At 35.7% G+C, this 20559-nt stretch overlaps 1 protein-coding gene across 1 annotated transcript; it reads left to right on the top strand.

Moving 5' to 3' along the window:
* Positions 1–143: 143 nt before the first annotated feature.
* Positions 144–17752, top strand: TMED5 (transmembrane p24 trafficking protein 5). The gene is made up of 4 exons (XM_039236473.1): positions 144–589; positions 6238–6335; positions 11534–11717; positions 14841–17752. The coding sequence occupies exons 1-4, from the start codon at positions 401–403 to the stop codon at positions 15057–15059; spliced, it is 690 nt and encodes a 229-aa protein (XP_039092404.1). The 5' UTR covers positions 144–400; the 3' UTR covers positions 15060–17752.
* Positions 17753–20559: the final 2807 nt, after the last annotated feature.

Genomic DNA, 20559 nt, shown 5'->3' with positions numbered 1-20559 from the left:
GCCGTGGCGCGGGGCCTGTCGGGGATCCTGGTGTGCGAGCGCATCCAAGCCCGCTCGCCCGGAACTACATTTCCCACAATTACCTCTACGACGCCCATTGGTGTGGGAGAAGCCATGGGAACCTGCCTCCTGGGTGAGGCGGGGCGCGCTCTCGACCAACCTGAGGGGGCCGAGACCCAGGCGAGTGCGGAAAAGGACTGCTGGCCCCGCCCCTCGGTCTCTACCCTTTGGAGGCCAGCGTTTCCCGCTCTGAGTGCTCCTGTGCGGCCGCCACCCGGGGTTCCTTCAGGCTCCTGGTTTCCCTACCAAACACGAGGAATCCGGGGAGGAAAAGCAGAGCCTGGGTGCCAATAACGCACACCTGCCGCGTCTCTTCCAGCCCAAGATCGTCCCGGCAGGGATGGGCGTCAAGACCTGGCTGCCCTTCCTGGTGCTTCTCCTGGCTATTCTGTACCCAGTGCTGCTGCCGGTGGCTGCCACCTTCACGCCCTCCTTAGACAGCGACTTCACGTTTACCCTTCCGGCCGGCCAGAAGGAGTGTTTCTACCAGCCCATGCCCCTGAAGGCCTCGCTGGAGATTGAGTACCAAGTAAGTGCGGAGGGTAAGGCAGCCTGTCTTATCCTAGCTACACCGTCTTCGCCTCTCACCCTCTTAAAAACTTCTTGTGGACTGCCGGGGTGGTGAACAGGGGAGGGCCTCGGGGTAGCCGACCAGCTCGGCGCAGGCGCACGAGCCTTGGTTCGCCTGGGGCCGGGGACCGAGAAGTTAGGCGGGACCTGGATGGAATTGACTACCCGCCTTCTCTCCCCTTTCCTCTGGTCGGACAGAGGCCAGTACTGGTGATCTCGGTGGCTTCCCTCTTTGTTTCATAATTCACCCATCGCCTTGCTAACCAGCACATGCTCCAGTACTGGGAATTTCGCAATACAGGACTGATAACACGTTCTTCTTCATCATTGGCGGAGATGGTGACACTTGTTTTGTTACCCCCACCACGCTCACCCAATTCCGGTATTATAAATCTTCACTGTCATTGCTTCAGCTAAGGACTTTTGAATTGTGAACATGTGGTTATCACTAAATCCGATTTTGGAATATTTTGAAAGGAGCTATTGATGTATTTAATGGTACATTTCCTTCTCAGATATCTATTTTTAAATCAGGTATTATCTAATTGTATATTAAAACTTTATAACCTTTAATTCAGTATCGTAAGCATTTCTCCCATTGTTTTCTTTTTAGTGTCTGCATAATATGATGTAGGGATTTGCTTTAATTGATGTAGTCATCGTGGTAGAGGATAATATAAGAAATCTTGTTAGTTCAACACAGCTAATTTTAATGTTTCTAGGTAGCACTGCAAAAAAGATGTGTTGGTGTGGTTCGTCTTTTAATTTTTCACAAATTACTTTATTTATAATCAGATGTTAACTTTTTAAAGTTGGTGTAAGGAATCTTTTCAACAAGTTACAGTCACGTATAGAGCAAAATAAAAAGTTACCTAGAATTTACATCGGAAGGAACTTTAGAATTAAATTATAGATACTTAAGGTAAGCAATAGCGCAGTATCTAAGGTTACATAGTGAGCAAAACTGAGGCTAGAACACAGTATTTGATTTCCACTGTAGTTCAAAAACTCATTTACCATGTGCCAGTAATTGGCGAGGGTGAAGGGTCAGGGGTGGGGACATGTGGGACGAGTGTGGAAGAGAGGACCCACGATGACACAGACAAAAAAAAAAGTTCCTGTTTTCAGGGATCTTATTATTTAAGGGATACTGGCCAATAAACAGGTAATTTCAATAAAGTGTTAAGTGCTGTTAGAGAAGAGCCACTTCTGGGATCTCAGAAAAGAATTCCTGGAGAAAATAAATTTGAATCTAAAAAGATGCTTAAGTGAGACAAGAATGCAAGGAAGGAGGGGCACTTCAGGAAAAGGAAAAAAAATGAATTTTAGTTCTAAAAATGCATAGTATGTTTTGTGGGTGGGCAGTAATGTGGACACAAGTGCCGAGTCTTTATTAGACTTTTAAGACTGTAAAGTCTAGGGTGCGAATAGTAGTAAAAGAGATTGGAGGGGCCAGGAGGCTGGATCAGGATCGTGAATCTCTGTGTGCCATACTGAGTGGCTTTGCTCTTGTTCTGTACAAGGGCCATTGAAGATATAAGCAGCATGGTAACAGTCAAAAATGTTTTTCAGATAGATCACTGGGTACAGTGTGGAAGATGGATTTAAGGAGGGCAAAATTAGAGGCAAGGAAACCAACTGGGGGTTAGTGAAATAATCCAGGTAAGAAAACAATATGTATTATTCAAAAATTCCTTAGTATATATCCAAGTATTAGGGAGGAAATGTGTATTAACTACTGACCTTTTATGGTTATACTAGACTTCTAGAGATGAAAGGCCTGAGTTGAAATCCTAACTATGTGATTTTGAACAGTTACTTAACCTCTCATTTGTAAAATAGAGATAATAGTAATTAGCTCATAGAAGTGATTTGAAAAATTGAGTTAGTAATTGTTTATCGGCCATTCCTGACACATAGAAAATAGGTACTAAACGGTAGTTTTTCTACATTTACACTTCTTGAGTCAAATAGCTGGCTTCATTTAGCTTTATACTTTGCATCTTTAGTCACTCTTAAAGGGACTCTTCCCCCACTGCATTCCCCCTAAACAACAGAATTGTTCTTGTGGGGTGGAGGGAGGAGGAAAATCATTTAATGTCTGGAGTCGTAGACAATGTTGGAGGGCTTTCTAGGGTAAGGGACAATCTTCAACTTTTTGTTTGCATTTTCCAACTCCATGATTAATTTTAGAATAACAACAAACTACTACTTTTTGTTTTCATTTTTAAAATATCAGGGAACAGACATTCCAGACATGGCCTTCGGGTTACTGTGACTTATTGAAAACTTTTAACCATTTCTTACTTTTCAAGTTTAAGAGGATACTTTTAAAATAATTAACCAGATGCACATTATATTAAGTTCTTTAAAACTTTTTAATGATTTTTTTAAAGTTTATTTATTTTGAGAGAGAGAGAAAGTGGGGGGGGGGGGGGGGCGGGGAGGCGAGAGAGAGATTCCCAAGCAGGCTCTTCACGGTCAGTGCAGAGCCCAACAAGGGGCTTAAATCTACAAAGTGTGAGATCATGACCCGAGCCAAAGTCAGAAGCTTTAACTAACTGAGCCACCTAGGACACCCCAGGTCTTAAAAATTTTAAATGTCAATACATATATCTTATGAATAAAATAGATCATTTAACTTTTTAAATCATTGCTGAGTGCTTAATTTGTGTGAGTACTATGCTAAGTGCTATGGATACAATGATGAGTAAAAAACCAGTGCATGTTCTTATACAATCTAGTACAGAAACAGGAATGAAATTGTTACACAAATAAATGTAAATTGTAACTAATGAAGGTAAGTATATACAGCTATGAAAGTATTTAACAGGACTTAATTTTGGGGCGTCTGGGTGGCTCAGTTGGTTGAGCCTCCAACTTCAGCTCAGGTCATGATCTCAGGGTTCGTGGCTTCCAGCCCTGCGTCGGGCTCTGTGCTGACAGCTAACTCAGAGCCTGGAGCCTGCTTCAGATTCTGTATCTCCCTCTCTCTCTGACCCTCCCCTGCTCATGCTCGCTCGCTCGCTCTCTCTCTCTCTCAAAAATAAAACATTTAAAAAAAAGTTCGTAAAAAGGAGGATTTAAATTCATCTGGAAATTGACAGAAGACATTCCATTTTTTTCCTTTTTATTTTATTTATTTATTTATTTTTTGAGAGACAGAGGAAGACAGAGCATGAGTCGGGGAGGGGCAGAGAGAGGGTAGGACACAGAATCGAACCAGGCTCCAGGCTCCGAACTGTCAGCACAGAGCCCAAAACGAGGCTCCAACCCACAAACCGTGAGATCATGACCTGAGCTGAAGTTGGACACTAAACCAACTGAGCCACCCAGGTACCCCTAAAATGATATTTAAGAATACAGAAGATAACTTAAATTACATAAAATACAATTTTAAGATACAAAATATTTATTTAAAAATATCATAATCTGAAAGTAAACTTCCTGATGATTTCACTGAAAGATGAAAGTGCCACTTTCCCTAATCTGTACTCTTATTGTTAACAGTCGTTCAGTTCCTGTAAGGTTTTCTTCTGTCTTCTTCCTCGATGCCTTGGCACATGAATTCTTGACACACGACCTGAGCCGAAATCAAGAGTTGGACACTTAACTGAATGAGCCACTCAGGGGCCCACCCCCCAGTTCTAGTTATTTTGCAGTTCTCTACTACTTATCATTGGAAGTTTCTGGGTTGTGCTATTTAAATCCTTTGAAAAAGTCAGTAGGATTTTTACTTTTTTTTTTTTTTCCTCATTTATCCTGCTTCACATCTATTAGTCCCTTCCAGCCTATAAAGATTTTTATCTTTTGAAGCAAGAATTTTTGTTCTGTTTGATGATTTCCTCCCTTCATTTCTCTTGGTTCTCTTCTTTGAACTGCTTGTTAGATATTTGAAATCTTTAGCTCTGTCCTTCATGAATGATCTTAAAATTTCCCTCATACTTTTCATCTGTACTTTTTCACCTTGTTCTGAGAATTCCTTGGTTCCTTCCAGTTTGCTGATTTTTAGTCTCTATCCATATTCATTCTGTCATTACATTTGTTAAATACTTTGGCAACTTTTTAAAATCTTTTTAAGAACTTAGTTTTTCATACTAGGAACCTCTTTTTTATGGGTTACACATTCTGGAATTTCTCTAAGGATATATATTCATCTGAGGAAACTTTTTAAAGTCTGTTTATATTAACTATTTTTTCAGAACTTAATTCTTCCAGAAAAACCAATAACATGAAAAATGGGGCATTGATTTCTTTTTTTTTTTCCTTCAGTTTATTTATTTTGAGAGAGAGAGATTGAGAGTGCAAGATAGGGAGGGGCAGAGAGTGGGGGAGAAAGAATCCTGTGCTGTCAGCGCAGGGCCTGATGCAGGGCTCAAACCCACACACTGTAAGATCATGACCTAAGCCAAAATTGAGTCAGACGCTTAACTGACTGCGCCTCCCAGGCACTGATTTCAACAAACATGTTTCTCCTGTCTGTTTCAGTAAGAATTTTGAGATTGATAGCTATTGGTCTCCAGATATAACCTTTGCTCAGTGAAATATCTTCCAGAATATCTATCTTCAAGTCTGTTAACAGTCTTCCCTAGACTTCCAGTGTTGTTATGGAATATTTATATCGTTACATATATTCTTTTTTTCTTTGGGATGTAAAGAATAAAAAGAATTCTGTATATTTTTAGCTAGCCATTTCAAACTACTACTGTTGATAAGTAAGTAGAGCACAGGAATAGGTAATTTTTTATATCATTCCATTAAAGCCACCAAAATAAATAAATAAAATGGAGTGAAATAAGAATGGAGTGCCTGCTATTGCAGGCACATTGCTGAGTTCAAGTTTTGGCCATGCCATTCATTTGCTGTATCACCGTGGGGAAATTATTTCTGTATGTCTCACTTTTTTGGTGTTTTTTTTTTTTTTTCCAGTTAATTGGTTCTTCTGTTTATTTTCCTGAGAATAATAATAAGACCTACTTCTTAGAGTTATTGTGAGGAAATTAACCCGCATAAAGTACTTAAAACAATGTGTGGCATACACTCTAATTGTTACCTATCATCATCATCAAGACATTTTGGGAGTTTGAAGGAACAGATTGTGTTCTTTGGCCAGTAAACAAACTACCTAGTTGGAATATTCAATTCATATTGGGGAATAATATGTGAATACACTTAAGTCAGTTGGGGTCAGATCACGGAAGTTTTGAGTTCTGTGCTAATAGTTAATTATTATTTTATTGAAGAGGAAACAGAAAAGTTACATGGCTTGCCCTAAATTGCCTACATAAGGTCTATCATTTGAACTCCTTTCGTGTTTCTTTCCACTCTACGGGGCTTGTCAACCAAGGCACCATTTTAGGAAGATTATTTCAGTAATACTTAGAAGGCCTAAATTTAGGTGATGGCAATAGGAATTGGTAAGAAAGTTCCAAAAATGAATGGAACTGAATAGATGGTCTTTCTGCTCTTTTCTAGCCCTTACATACATCTTGTTTCCTGCCGTGCCTCTCTAGGTTTGGAAAGAAAATCTTTTCATCACATGACCCTCTATATATTTTTTATTCTCAGTATTTGAAATGTGTTCTTCTCTTTTGTGCTTTTCTACAGGTTTTAGATGGAGCAGGATTAGATATTGATTTCCATCTTGCCTCTCCAGAAGGAAGAACCTTAGTTTTTGGACAAAGAAAATCAGATGGAGTTCACACGTAAGTGATCCCTTAGTTGAATTCCTTGGGCTGAATAATATTAATGGGCTATCTGCAAGGCAGGGAAATTGAGCACATTTGATACTAAACATTAGTATTAAATGATTCCGTATGAGCATTTTAAACAGTCTTTGAGAGTGGTCTATCATAAGCTAAAATGTCTTTAACTTTTTTCTCTTTTTTTAGGCATTTTGTATTAATCCTAAATTTTTTCTTTACTTTGGTTAAATAGGATAAGTATACCCTAGGTATTGAATTCAGTCTACTGTGGCATTTTAAACCTGTTTTTCTGGTTAGCACAACCTTTCCATTTTCAGTTACTGTTCAGGTAGATATCCTATAGTTTTTTTTAGCTGTTGGCTATATCATATTAGTCCACTGTTTCCTTGCTTTAAAAAACAAGTACAGGGATGCCTGGGTAGGTCAGACAGCTAAGGATTCAACTCTTATGATCTCACAGTCAGGAGATCAAGCCCCTCATTAGGCTCTGCACTGGCAGAATGAAGCCTGCTTAAGATTCTGCCCCTCCCCTACTTGCACTCAATCTCTTTCTCTCTCTCTCTCAAAAAAAAAAAAAGTACAGTATGTCTTTGTACATATGTGTTGTGTATGTATGCATGTAAAAAACCTTTTTTTTTTCTTACTAAGGCCTCATTCATTTTAGATAATTAGAAGATGATATAGTAAAAGATCTGACCATAGGAAGCCAGAAAGTAACTTGTTGTAAGTTTAGAGTTTAACAAAAGGCTGTATATACTCTTACATCTCACTTCTCTTTGTTCATATCTCGTGTTTCCCTGTTACATTCTATTATTCTATTGCAGCGCTTTGTTTACTCATGTTATTGCATTAAAACTAAATTGTGAGTTTACAGTTAGAAGAAAAGCAAATACAGTCTAATTATTTGCCATAAACTAGGCTTTGCATTTTATATGCTTCTAAATTAATCATTCTAACCCACTGTGAGAGATTCTTTGATTCCTCGATTCTCATTGTACAGACAAGGAGGCTGAGAGGAGTTAGTTAAGCCTGCAGGGATACACATTTATTAAGAGGAGGCAGGATAGGAACACCTGGGAGGCTCAGTATGTTGAGCATCTGACACTTGATTTCAGCTCAGGTCATGATCTTACATTTCTCATGGAATGAAGCCCCGAATCCAGCTCTGCGATGACAGTGCAGAGCCTGCTTGAGATTCTCTTTCTCTCTCTCTGTCCCTCCCCTGCTCAAGTACCATATACACACACAAAGCAGGGCTCTCTCTCAAGTTAAAAACTTAAAAAATATATTAAAAAGTTAACATAACTAAAGATAAAATTTTGTTTAAATCTAATTTTTAGAAGGTAGGTTTGAAATTTGGTATAGTGATTAAGAGTGAGTTGTACAGCCTAGTTTTAAGTACTGGTTTTGCTGTTGACTAGCTTGGGTAACTTTCATTGACTTAATTCAGTTCTCTATGCCTCAATTTCTTTATTGGTAAAATGATAATGATAAATGTAAGTTGGTAAAATGATTAAAAAAAATAATATGTACCTCAGGACTGTGGTGAATAAAAAAATGAATACATATAAGGTGCTTAGAACAGTGGTCTGGCATATCAAGAGAACTCAATAAATGTGAATTCTTATAAACTCAGTCTTTTCTCCCAATGGTTTAATGAGAGGTACTTCTATGCAAGAAAGCAAGATACATTTTTCTCCCTAACAGTTCAATTTATCTCTAAAGGAAAGGAGGATATTAAAGAAAAAAATGGCAGAAATTCTACATATTTCTGTGCATAACTATCAAAGAAAAAGCATAGTTCCAAGTATATTAATCAAAACTGACTTTAAATTACTATTTCTCTAATTTATTAATAGTTTATACAGATATTTTTTCTAAACTCTGCATAGGTAAAATGCCATTTTAAAAAGCATTTTAGAAGTGCCTGGGTGGCTCAAGTCAGTTGAGTGTCTGACTTTGACTCAGGTCATGATCTCACAGTTTGTGGGTTCAAGCCCCATATCAGGCTTTGTGCCGATAGCTCGGAACCTGGAACTTGCTTCATATTCTCTGTCTCCCTCTCTCTGCCCCTCCCCTGGTTACTCTCTCTGTCTCTCTCTCTTTCAAAAATAAACATCTAAAAAATTAAAAAAATAAAGCAGTTTAATAAAAAAAATCAAAAATGAAAAAGTTTTAAATAAAAAAATTAAAACTAAAAACTTAAAAATATGTATAAAAATTTTAAACTAAAAAAATAGAGTATTATTGAAAAGAATATTAATTTTTCCCTCATTCATTCATACATGTATTTAGTATTTACTATCAATTACGTGCCATGTACGCTGGTTAACAAAGACAAATAACTGTAATAGCTAGTACTTTCATAGTCCTATGTGCCAGAAAGATTCTAAGCACTGTATAGTAGAACGCAAGAATTTCTTTTTTTTTTTTTGGAACACCGCTTTTTTTCTTTCATTAAAGTTTATTCGTTTGTCTTGAGAAAGAAAGAGCACAAGCAGGAAAGAGGCAGAGAGAAGGAGAGAAAATTCCAAGCGGGCTCCTCACCATCAGCACAGGGCCCAACATGGCGATGGAACTCACTAACCATGAGATCATGACCTGAACTGAGATCAAGAGTCAGACGCTTAACCGACTGAGCCACCCAGGTGCCCAGAAAGCAAGAAGTTTGATCTTGCCTCCTACTTTTTTAAATATTTACTCATTTATTTTGAGAAAGAGAGAGAGCAGGGGAGGGGCAGAGAGAGAGAGAGGATCCCAAAAAGGCTCTGCACTGCCAGCACAGAGCCCATGAGATCATGACTTGAGCTGAAATCAAGAGTTGGATGCCCACCTGACTGAGCCACCCAGGTGCCCCTAGCTCTATTAACTTTTTAAAGGCAACTAAAATATCTATTGTGACACTGAAATAGTTTTTTTGTTAAATCCTTAAATACTGTCCTTCCAGAAGGCAGGGTTAGAAAAAACATCTCCGGGGGCGCCTGAGTGGCTCAGTCAGTCAAGCATTCGACTTCGGCTCAGGTCATGATCTCACGGTTCATGGGTTTGAGCCCCGCGTCAGGCTCTGTGCTGACAGCTAATTCAGAGCCTGGAGCCTGTTTCAGATTCTGTATCTCCCTCTCTCTCTCTCTGATCCTCCCCTGCTCACATTGTCTCTCTCAGAAATAAATCAAAAACATTAAAAAAGAAAAGAAAAGACATCTCCAGAGCTATGAACAGCTTAAGTAATAGCTATTGGCTGGCACTTTTGGGAATGAGAAGTTTGCATGCGTGCGTGTGTGTGTGTTTGTGTGTATGTATTTTTCCAAACAACTGAATTAATATTACCCTAACTTACATGAGAACGTATCCATTTTGGACTATTTATGTTCTTTATTCTAATTGGAAGAAAAATTAACTGCATTTTTTATTTGGTAATATTTTGTATCATTTGTAGTAATAAAATGTTTCTACTACAAGCGGTCAATACAGATTTATAGAGAGATTAGTATAGGAATGACTATAAAGTAGTAAACATCTTTTTTTTCATACACTTGCAGAAGATCATACATGTCAGTGCTTCTCAAACTTTTTTCATTGTTATCCCTGTCCCCATGGAACCCCTCTAGACTTTCATGCCTAATCATCCCATATTTTAAAACCAGTTTTTTTTTTTTTTTTTACTGTGTCTATATCTGTACATGTAAAAAGAGTAGGTATAAAAAGCTTGCTCTGGGGTTAAGAATGGCTAAATTAAAGTTGAGGTAAATAAACTTAAGACTAAACAAAATTAAGAGTTAAATAAAAAGTGATTAACATTGAATTTTACTTTACAAATAGTCATAACATTTTTTCTTCTTTTAAAATTGTTCCCCACTGTATTTGCTAGTGTATTCTTCATGCTTCTTCCAAAGGTTAAATACATCCTCAAAGACAAAGGTTTGTCATGACTGAGGAGATTGCAAAGAATGCAGACAGGCTCTGAGCAGTATTACAGAAAAGAAAGATCAATTAACTCGAGAGTCAGAAAACCAAGCTTCGTCTATGCCTATGACAGGCTTATGTGATCATAGGCAAGTATTTTAATTTATGTGAACCTTATTTTACTTACCTTGAAAAGGTCAATTATGCCTCACTTCCAAATACGATCGTTAAGGATTAAAAGAGAATATGTGAAAGCAGCATGTAAATTATGAAGGGGTAGATAAGTATTTACTCTTTTTTATGTAGAGTATATATGTTAAAATCCAGTAAAATTGCTGAGTACTTATCTCTTACACTTAAAGTTGGAAATAGAGGTGGAAAAGAGATGGGGACTGATTTAAAAGAGGAGAATCACAATTTGTAGTGACAAGGCTGTAGAAAATTATATACGCTACCTCACTTTAAGCAATCCATTGTATTGGAGATAAGAAAATTTCATAATCATTTAGACCAACCTTCCAGGAACAGTCCCAACAAAAACTAAAGCTCACTCTCAGTGGTGGTTTTTGTGGCCAGGCACTAGTAAATGTCATAAGCCTATGCAGTATTTTTCTTGTTAAAGTTTCAAAAAAAAAAAAAAAAAGAAAACATAGGAAGCCACTTTGCCAAAGTAATTGTGCCCAGGCCAATTATCTTGAATATGAAACTAATGAGACCAAGATTATAACTTAGATGTGAGCGGCATTTATACAGTAAAAGGTAATGCCACTGACAGTAAAGCTCATCCTAACCTCTGTAAACTATGTTATAAAAATATTCTTCATCCTGGGAGGCCTAGAAGAAAGCATTTGGAACAATCCATCACTACTTTTGAAAACAAAACTCACTTTAGACAGTTATCTCAATGGAAGGGGAGGTTTGTGGTCATATTTGCATATGAATTGATTCATGATAAATTACTTTTAATAGTGTGTAAATATTAAAGATCATTCAGAGGTATCATGTATCTATATTTTTTAAATTACCCTTTTTCAAAAATTAGGTCAAGATCTTTTACCATAATTTCCTGAGTAAATGCCAAGCACATCTAAGTTGCAAGTATTTGAACATAGATATTAACAAATTACCACTTTCCCAAGAAATTATAAATTTTCTTTCAATACTAAGGAAGTCTGTCAGCAAAGTGTCCAATTACTAATGTAAACCATGCTATTTCTTCTCTTATCTCTAGTAATTTTTCCTTTGATCCTAAATAGAAGTACAGATAACTGAAGACAAACTTTTTTTTAATACAGGATAGAGACTGAAGATGGTGACTACATGTTTTGCTTTGATAATACATTCAGCACCATTTCTGAGAAGGTGATTTTCTTTGAATTAATCCTGGATAATATGGGAGAACAGGTACAAGAACAAGAAGACTGGAAGAAATATATTACTGGTACAGACATGTTGGATATGAAACTGGAAGATATCCTGGTCAGTATGATCTTTTAATAAATAAAAATTATCCACAAGCCTGACTGTGTGATAGGCACAGAAATAAGCATTTTCTCATGTAATCTTTACTTATTATGTATCTCCATCTTTCCAATGAGGAAATTGTGGCTTAGGGAGCTTAAGTAATGTTTCTTTCACATAACCAGAGAAGAGGGAACTAGAATTTGAACATGAACTCTTAATTATGAAACTCTATTAGAATATTCCCAAACAGAAGAATGTAATGATCTATAGTGTACTTGCACAGAGAATAAGAGTAATTTGTAAACACTTACGATGTAGAGGCATTTTCCTCACAGCATAGTTTTTATTTTTTAGAAAGGATATAAGCTATTTTTAAATTTTTTAACCTTTTTAAAATTTGGTATTGAGAGACGGGCAGAGCATGAGCATGAGAGGGGTAGAGAAAGGGGGAGACACAGAATCTGAAGGAGGCTGTAGGCTCTGAGCTGTCAGCACAGAGCCCAACGCGGGGCTCGAACTCACAAACTGCAAGATCATGACCTAAGCTGAAGTCAGACACTTAACCAACTGAGCCACCCAGGTGCCCCACACGGCCTCATTTTTACAACATGAAATTTGATATTACTTGGTTAATTTGGGAATACTGTTTATTTTCTCAGACCAGACCTAGCAGTTACCAGAAACTAGCAATTTACCAGGAGTAAAGCCTTTTAGAATATGGCTTCTTTGTTTGAATTACTTTATACTTTATCATTAATATGCATAGTGAAATGTGCATGTATGATTTGCTAATAATAGTACTAGCGATAGGAGGAATAGGTCAGTACCCTTCAGCCACAGATAAATATAATCAAATCATAGAATTTACTGAGTGATATTTGTAAATAACATATATAGCTGTATGATAGAAATTCCTGCAGGAAAAATAGCATGGTATTGCAAATTGAAATTGTGTAACCTCTAATACTCTTATAACCTCAACTTTTTTTTAATATGGTATTTTGATCGCTTGAGGTTTATTAGGAAAGCAGCTACCAAATTATAGCAGAGGAGACTATTATATGTAAATCAGTTAGCTTAAGAAGTTGGAAATTAAATGATCATGCATGTGTGACTGCTTAGTGACTGAGCTCTCAGAGCCTTGGTTTCCTCACCTGCAAAATGGAGCTACCACCTCTAGAGTTGGGAGGATGAACTATGATCTAGCATGTGCACAAGTGCTTTAAACAGTGTCTGGCACAAAAAATGTTAAGTGTTCTCAGCTCTTCCACTAGTGTTACTGAGAATACAAACTGAAAGGATTAAGTTTGGTATGAATTTTTACCTTAACAATTTTTCATCTTACCATGATTGCCCAGGGGTATATTTTCTTAAATCTCAGTTATTCTTCCATTTTAAATTTATTTTACCAACAAGAACAGAACACTAGTACTTATATTATTAGTACTTCACTGCATTCTCAAGAGATTGAATTTGTTCAATCTGGTTAAACAAAATGACTAGTCAGTTCAGATTTAAATATGGTTTAAGTACTTACGAGTCCTTTTTAATGAAAAATAAAATGTCTTTCAGCTTTACTTCCCCAAAAATGTAGTTTCATAACAAACTTAAGTAATTTTGTGTTTGACTATCGTTTCTATAACATTGAAAAGAACTATGCATGATCTTTTTATTTGGGGATCTGAACTCCTTATTTTTCTAAAAAAAATTTGCATTTCTAGGTTACCATTGCTTTATAAATATGCCCAAGTGATAAATATTACACTTTGTAGTTTTGTAGGTTTAGCAGAACAGTCTGAAATTTTGAGTATAGTTTTTGCTTAAATGAGGACTTTAAGCAAAATGTCTATCCAGAAAAATGTTTATTTTCTTACTTTTGAAACTTGAACAATGTGCAGTTGAACTGTCCAATCTTATATGCAGATTTTTTTCAGTAAGTGGAGTTATAGTACTGTATATGTATTTTCTCTTATGATTTTCTTAGTAACATTTTCTTTTCTCTAGCTTACTTTATTACAAGAATACAATATATAATACATGTAACACAAAAAGTGTGCTAATTGTTATCAGTAAGGCTTCTGGTCAACAGTTGGCTGTCAGTAGTTAAGTTTTTAGGGAATCAAAAGTTTTACATGGATTTTTAATCGTGCAGGGCATTGGCACCTCTAACCCCTATGTTCAAGGGTCAACTGTGACATCATTTCAAATCTCAATTTTATCTTATATTCATATAGCCCTTTTATAGTTTTCAAATCACTTCTCACCAGGACCCTACTATAAAAATAGGCTTTTCAAAAGATGTACAACTTAGCGTGCATCTTAATAATAAGCCTTTACAGGGGTGCCTGGGTGGCTCAGTCGGTTAAGTGTCCGACTTTTGCTTAGGTCATGATTTCGCGGTTTGTGGGTTCGAGCCCCGCGTCGGGCTCTGTGCTGACTGCCAGCCCAGAGCCTGGAGCCTGTTTCAGAGTCTGTGACTCCCTCTCTCTCTGACCCTCCCCTGCTCACGCTGTCTCTCTCTCTCTCTCCTAGAAATAAATAAAACATTAAAAAAAAATTAAAAAAAAAAAAAGCCTTTACAAATGTGATCTTGGAACATTCTTTTATTAAAAATAGATTGATTATACTTTTTGATATATAATTTACATATCAAAAATTGGAATATTTTTTAATTTCACTAGTATTTTCTGAGATAAAAATATTGGGCATTTTGCTAGACAGTAAACTGACCTAGTCTAACATTCAAAGAAAGTCTAAATCCACAGTGCATTATATAAATACCTAAAAGCTATTATCAGTTAGAGTTTTTAAAAACTTATTTTCTTATGGTTGTGAGAGCTAAGAAAGAGATAATGTATATAAAATCCCTGACACTATGCCACTCAAATATATTCTCACATTATTTATTTGCTTTGCTCTGCTTTGCTCCTCTGTTAAATATTTTAAACAGTAATTTCAATAAATCAGGAAGACTATTACATAAATTTACAGAGATCTTTAGGTAATCCAAATAGTATCGGTCCTTTATTTAAAATTGTTTTGATATAAAACTAATAATGAATGCCAGTGTACTGTGAATCACATGTTTAAGCTGGCTTAAATTTACTGAGATAGTAAAATTATTTTATTTATCTCCAGGAATCCATCAACAGTATCAAGGCCAGACTAAGCAAAAGTGGTCACATCCAGACTCTGCTTAGAGCATTTGAAGCTCGTGATCGAAATATCCAAGAAAGCAACTTTGATAGAGTCAATTTCTGGTCTATGGTTAACTTAGTGGTAATGGTGGTAGTGTCAGCCATTCAAGTTTATATGCTGAAGAGTCTATTTGAAGATAAGAGGAAAAGTAGAACTTAAACTTTAGACTATTTAACATAACGGAGAGATGGAAACATGTAATACACTTACAGTTAAAGCCAAGACCATTAATAGTCTTTTCAAAACATGTTTTCAGGTATTACCACAAGTGTGAATCAAGTATAATTTTAATGTGAAAGTAAAGTGTTGACTTTCATCATTGCAGGTAGTCTTATTGCTTCAGTTGTACTTAAGTATGTAACAAATATTTTGCAGAATACAGGTATAATTGAATGAAGCCATATTAATAACATTTTCTAAGTTTGAAAAAATTTTGCAGATGTCATAGGTGATTTAAATAAATGAGCTTTGGGCCCAAATGCAACACCAAACAATGTTTTTAAAAGATTCTCTTACCTAGAAGTTTCTTTATAAATGTGGCAATTATAAAGTAATTGTAAGTTTCCTGTGTAATAAGTTATAAATCATCTGAGAATTACCTAATCATAGGTTGGAATAATCTTTAGAAGACAAAAACCCAACTTTTCTTTTTATATATGTATATAGAGACATAACTGTGAAAAAGATTTGTGAGACTTTTATAACCAAATATATTTCAATCTAAAATATTAACAGAAAGTATTATAGACTTAGCTTAACATTCCCCAAAAGCCAATATTTTCATAATTCTTAAAATGCTCAGTCATTATTAAAATTTGGAAAAATTTTCTCTTTGAAATGAAATAGTTCAGTCTCCATAGGGACAAATTTTTGTCTAGTCCTTAACAAAGATCTAGAATTTTGAAATTAAATGTGAGGGAAAATAATTTTATATTATGTGTCAGCAGGGTTATGTTAATTTTAACATGATTACCTACTTAGATAATACATTACCAACAGTTGTGAAGGAAAATATTGCTTTAAAAATCTGGGCCTAATATAAATAAAGATCTCCTTTTCTGAGTTCTTAAAATTAATGACAACAACTAACAACTAACAAAATCTATGAAGAATAATTTAGGTAAGCTTGAGAACATAGGATCAAAATTAAGTTCACTTAAATAAAATGTAAATATCTAGAATCTGATTGATTCATTAATGACCCAATCCTTGATAATAATCATGAGACTAAATTCCAGTTAGCTGAGGAAACTATATTTGGCCATGGCTTTTATTTTTTACAGTTATTTTATTGTTTTGAATTTTAGAAGTATTCAGGTACATTTTATGAAACAAACTCTACTGTCAGATTTAGCACTGGGTATACATATAACAACTTTTATTATAACTTTCATTAAATGACTTTTCTGATAACTCTATTTATCGACATTCAAGTAAGGATTGGAAGCCTACAGAATTCCACATTAAAGTTGATATGTGAGTAACTTGACATAGTCTCTGATATCCTTGCTTATTGGGATCTATGGAATCTTAATCATATACTAGTAATTTAGCTATATTAAGTAGAATTTTTAGGTTTTACTGATTTGTAATAGTGGTTAAGATAAATAGGAGTTAGAAACAATCAAGTTACAAGTTTGAATATAGCACCCCTCTGTACATTAGTACTGCTCAAATTCTTAATAAGCAATGATATCAAGGGAATGGTTTATTAATTTACGGTCAGAATGGTACAATGGTAAAGATTTATTTCCCTCCTTCTTATGCCTCTTGGAGAACAAAGGTTAGATATCCCTACTCTGAAGCTTTTAAAAATGAGGATTGATTACCTTAACTGACCCAAGAAAATGCTTTTAAGTGTCCAGGAATAGCACCTGAAACACATGCAAAACAAAGGCCAACAATTGCCTATAAAGTCCCATTACCCTCTTCTGTTAAATTCATAATGAGAAGCAAACTTACCATACTATATCTAAGAAAACAGTTCAGATATAAACTACTGCATCTTTTCTACAAAACTGTGATAAGAAATCTACCTCTGGCTGGCTACTGTACTGTACTGATTCCTTACCTAACAATGAATTTGTTACATCATCTACGTATGATTCATGCCACTGATTTTAAACCTGTGATTCAGTAACTTCTTACCTTATAATGGCCTTATTTGGAAAACAAAGAATTTAGGAATATTGAGGACAGTTTTATTTTTATAGGCACAAAATGAAGAGTAGGATTAAGAATGTTACTTGTATTAACCAAAAAAAGCATAATTAGTGAACAAAGAACTAAATTCCTTAATATTTCTAAAGGCATATAGATTATCTGCCTCATGTGGTTTTTTAAATGTCAGTATTAAATTTTGAAATTAAAATTATGCTAAAATTAAGCTATCACATAATGGCTGATTTTGTCTTTGGGGTTTAGTTACATAAACTCTTAAAATACTGCAATATTTAAGGCCTAGAATTTTATTCTAATTTGCATTTGGGTCATTAATGATATGCTATTCTTTCATGTGAATGTCAGGGTATAGAAGGTGAATAAGTGGTTGAAATAGCAAGGAAATAAAATTACAAATTGAAATGTAATTTTAAGTATGTTTATCCTTCTTAAGCATTGTTATTATATCTTAAAATTAACAAAAATTGAGTACCTGTAATTGTGTGCCTCCCCAAATAAAAATTCTTTATCTGAAGTTAAAAAAAATTCAGCATGTAATAGCTTTTCATCTGAAGTGTAATACATAATGTTGCTCAAATTGCTTTATAGTCATGAACAGCCTTATTAAAAGAGCAATGAATACTATACTGAAAATATATAATAAAAATTACAATCAAAAAAAATTTTACTTATCTACTAGTCATTGTCAATGCTATGCCTTAAAACCTTCATTGATGTCATCTTGGCCATGTGTGCTCTCCCTTCCATTTGAAAACCCATAGTTCTCTGCACTTCCTATTGGAGGTCATTCTACCTTGCACTGGAGTTCTATTTATATGTGTTTTTATTCATCTGTTGCCCAAACAGGCATTGTAACCATAATAGGTGCTCAAAATATAAGGGAAAAAAAAATAAAGAGGCAAAGGTCATCACTTCTCAAAGTTTGGAATGCTAAATAAGCACCGTAAGAGCTTGTTCCACTCCTCTAACCCAACCCCAGATATTGAATGGTTAGGTTTCTAATAGGGCTCTAGAATCTTAATTTTTAACCAACACAACTTGGGAATCTGGTATCCATTATCCTTAGACCATTTGCTAACTGGGTGATCTTGGGAATTTGAGCCCATTTGTTTATAGAAACATTTTAGGTACAGCATCTTAAATCTTGGTTAAAATCACATGAAAGTCTAATGCTTGATGGAAATTGGTTTCTTAATTTGGTATTTCTTTCATACCATCCAGACAAGACACTCTTCTCCAACCTGACAGAATTCCTTAGGCATCTTTCTGCTTCTGCTACACTCCTATCACTTTTAGGTGTCTGGGTTTCTGGAAGGTTTGTGTCCTTAGAAACTAGAGCTAGACCATGCTTACTGTGTGTCTGGGAAAAGGGCACAGAATAAAGAATCCAGACCTAAGATGATGTTACATGAAAGAGAGAACATTGAGATGGGTCTCTGGATCCTTATATCTGAAAGAAAAAAGCAAGAAAATGCCAAACAGGGAAAAAATTGGAGGTCTTCAATGGCCATGAGTCAACAGCAAAATGAAGAATCAGTTATGCAACACTAAAATGAACTCCTTTCTATGTAAAGATAGACATATATACTTACTCCCCACTCCTGGAAGTTCTCAAAGCAGCAATAATAATCAGATGCCAAAGGTTCATTTCTACACTGGATATCAAGTGGGAGGAGGGACAAGGGACTAATAAACCTAACCTTTCTAGCCTACCCTTATTTCAATTCCAAAAGGACTAGAAATGCTATTTGTAGGAAAAAGCTTAAAGAAAAGGCCACAGCTTAAAAAAGACACATTTTAAAGTTCTATTTTGCTGGATTTTGCTTGGTATTCAAAACCAAATTGGAAACACAAACAAAAAATACCACTGACTCACTCCAAAGAAAATCACGTTTAGGTATAAATCTTAACAAAACATGTACAAGATCTGTATGCTGAAAATTATCAAAAGTTGGTGAAAGATTAACAATCCAAATAAGTAGAGAGAGATATGCCATGTTCCATGGATTGGAAGACTCAACATAGTACAATGGTCAATGTTTCCTAAATCTGTAAAATTAACATAATTCCTATCAAAATCCAGCAAGACTTTTTTGTAGACCGAAAAGCTTACTCTAAAATATATGGAAAGGCAAAAAACAGACCAGGATGAAAGGACTAAGACAATTTTTTTAAAGAATAAAAAAAATGAAGCATAAAGTCAACAGTAATCAACACTGTGTGATACTGGTGGAGGGGAAGACGCAAATTGAACAGAGATTCCAGAAATATACCAAACAAGTCCAACTGATTTTCAATAAAGATACAAAAGCAATACAAAAAAGATAGCCTTCTGAACAAATATGCTACAAGAATTGGATCAAACAGGTGAAAACATGAACTTTAATGTAAAAAAGCTATAAAGTTTTTCAAAAACTGACAAAATCTTCAAGACCTAGGGCTAGACAAAATTTTCATATTTGACACCAAATGCATGACCCATACAAGGAAAAACTGATAAACTACATCTCACAGAAGTAAAAACTTTTGCTGCACTAAAAATCCTGTTCTGGGGTTGAAAAAAGTAAACTACTCCTTATCTGCAAAAAAACTATACAGTTGACTCTGTGCAGTCCAAACTCAGCTTGTTCAAGGATCAACCTGTATAAAAACTTCTCAAGGCTCAAAGTAAAAAAAAAAACAAAAACAAATTGAGGGGTGCCTGGGTGGCTCAGTTGGTTACGCATCTGCTTCGGCTCAGGTCATGATCTCATGGTTCTTGGGTTTAAGCCCCGCATCGGACTCTGCTGACAGTTCAGAGCCTGGAGCCTGCTTCAGCGTCTGTGTCTCCCTCTCTCTCTGCCCCTCCCCTGCTTGTACTCTGTCTCCTCTCTCAAAAATAAATACTAAAAACAAAAAAAAAAATTGGTTACAAAAATGGGCAAACAACATGAAGAAACATGTGGATGGCATCATTAGCCATTAGGGAAATTCAAGTTAAAATCACAATGAGGTATCACTAACCTGAATGGCTAAAATAAATATTACCAACAGCTGAAACGGATATAACACTTTGTATCAACTAAGTTTTTAAAAAGTTACCAAATGCTGGCCAGGATGCAAGAAAAATTAGGTCACTCATACATTGCTGGTGGGATATAAAATGGTACTCACTAGAAAATATTTTAGCAGTTTCTTATAAAATTAAGCATGCACTTACCATTTAACCCAGCATTTATACTCTTGAATACTTAAACCTCAGAAATAAAAATGTTCATATAAAAAAATGTACAAATTATATACAGCAGCTTCATATTTAATAGCCTCAAACTAGACATAACTAACATGACCTTCAAAGAGTGAATGGTTGGGGCACCTGGGTGGCTTAGTCGGTTAAGCGTCCGACTTTCGCTTAGGTCATGATCTCATGGTTCGTGGGTTCGAGCCCCGCGTCGGGCTCTGTGCTGACTGCCAGCTCAGAGCCTGGAGCCTGTTTCAG

Source organism: Hyaena hyaena, unplaced genomic scaffold, assembly GCF_003009895.1.
Source record: "Hyaena hyaena isolate Hyena2069 unplaced genomic scaffold, ASM300989v1 scaffold_111, whole genome shotgun sequence".
NCBI lineage: Eukaryota > Metazoa > Chordata > Mammalia > Carnivora > Hyaenidae > Hyaena > Hyaena hyaena.
The sequence above is the reverse complement of the archived record's forward strand: the minus strand, read 5'-3'. Positions and strand labels throughout refer to the sequence as shown.

What these genes read in the sequence shown, in the direction of transcription:
- TMED5 (XM_039236473.1), top strand. Translation starts at nt 401, where the DNA reads ATGGGCGTCAAGACCTGGCTGCCCTTCCTGGTGCTTCTCCTGGCTATT. An exon ending in AAATCAGATGGAGTTCACAC is followed by an intron (nt 6,336 to 11,533) that starts GTAAGTGATCCC and finishes TTTTTAATACAG; the next exon opens with GATAGAGACTGAAGATGGTG. An exon ending in TGAAACTGGAAGATATCCTG is followed by an intron (nt 11,718 to 14,840) that starts GTCAGTATGATC and finishes ATTTATCTCCAG; the next exon opens with GAATCCATCAACAGTATCAA.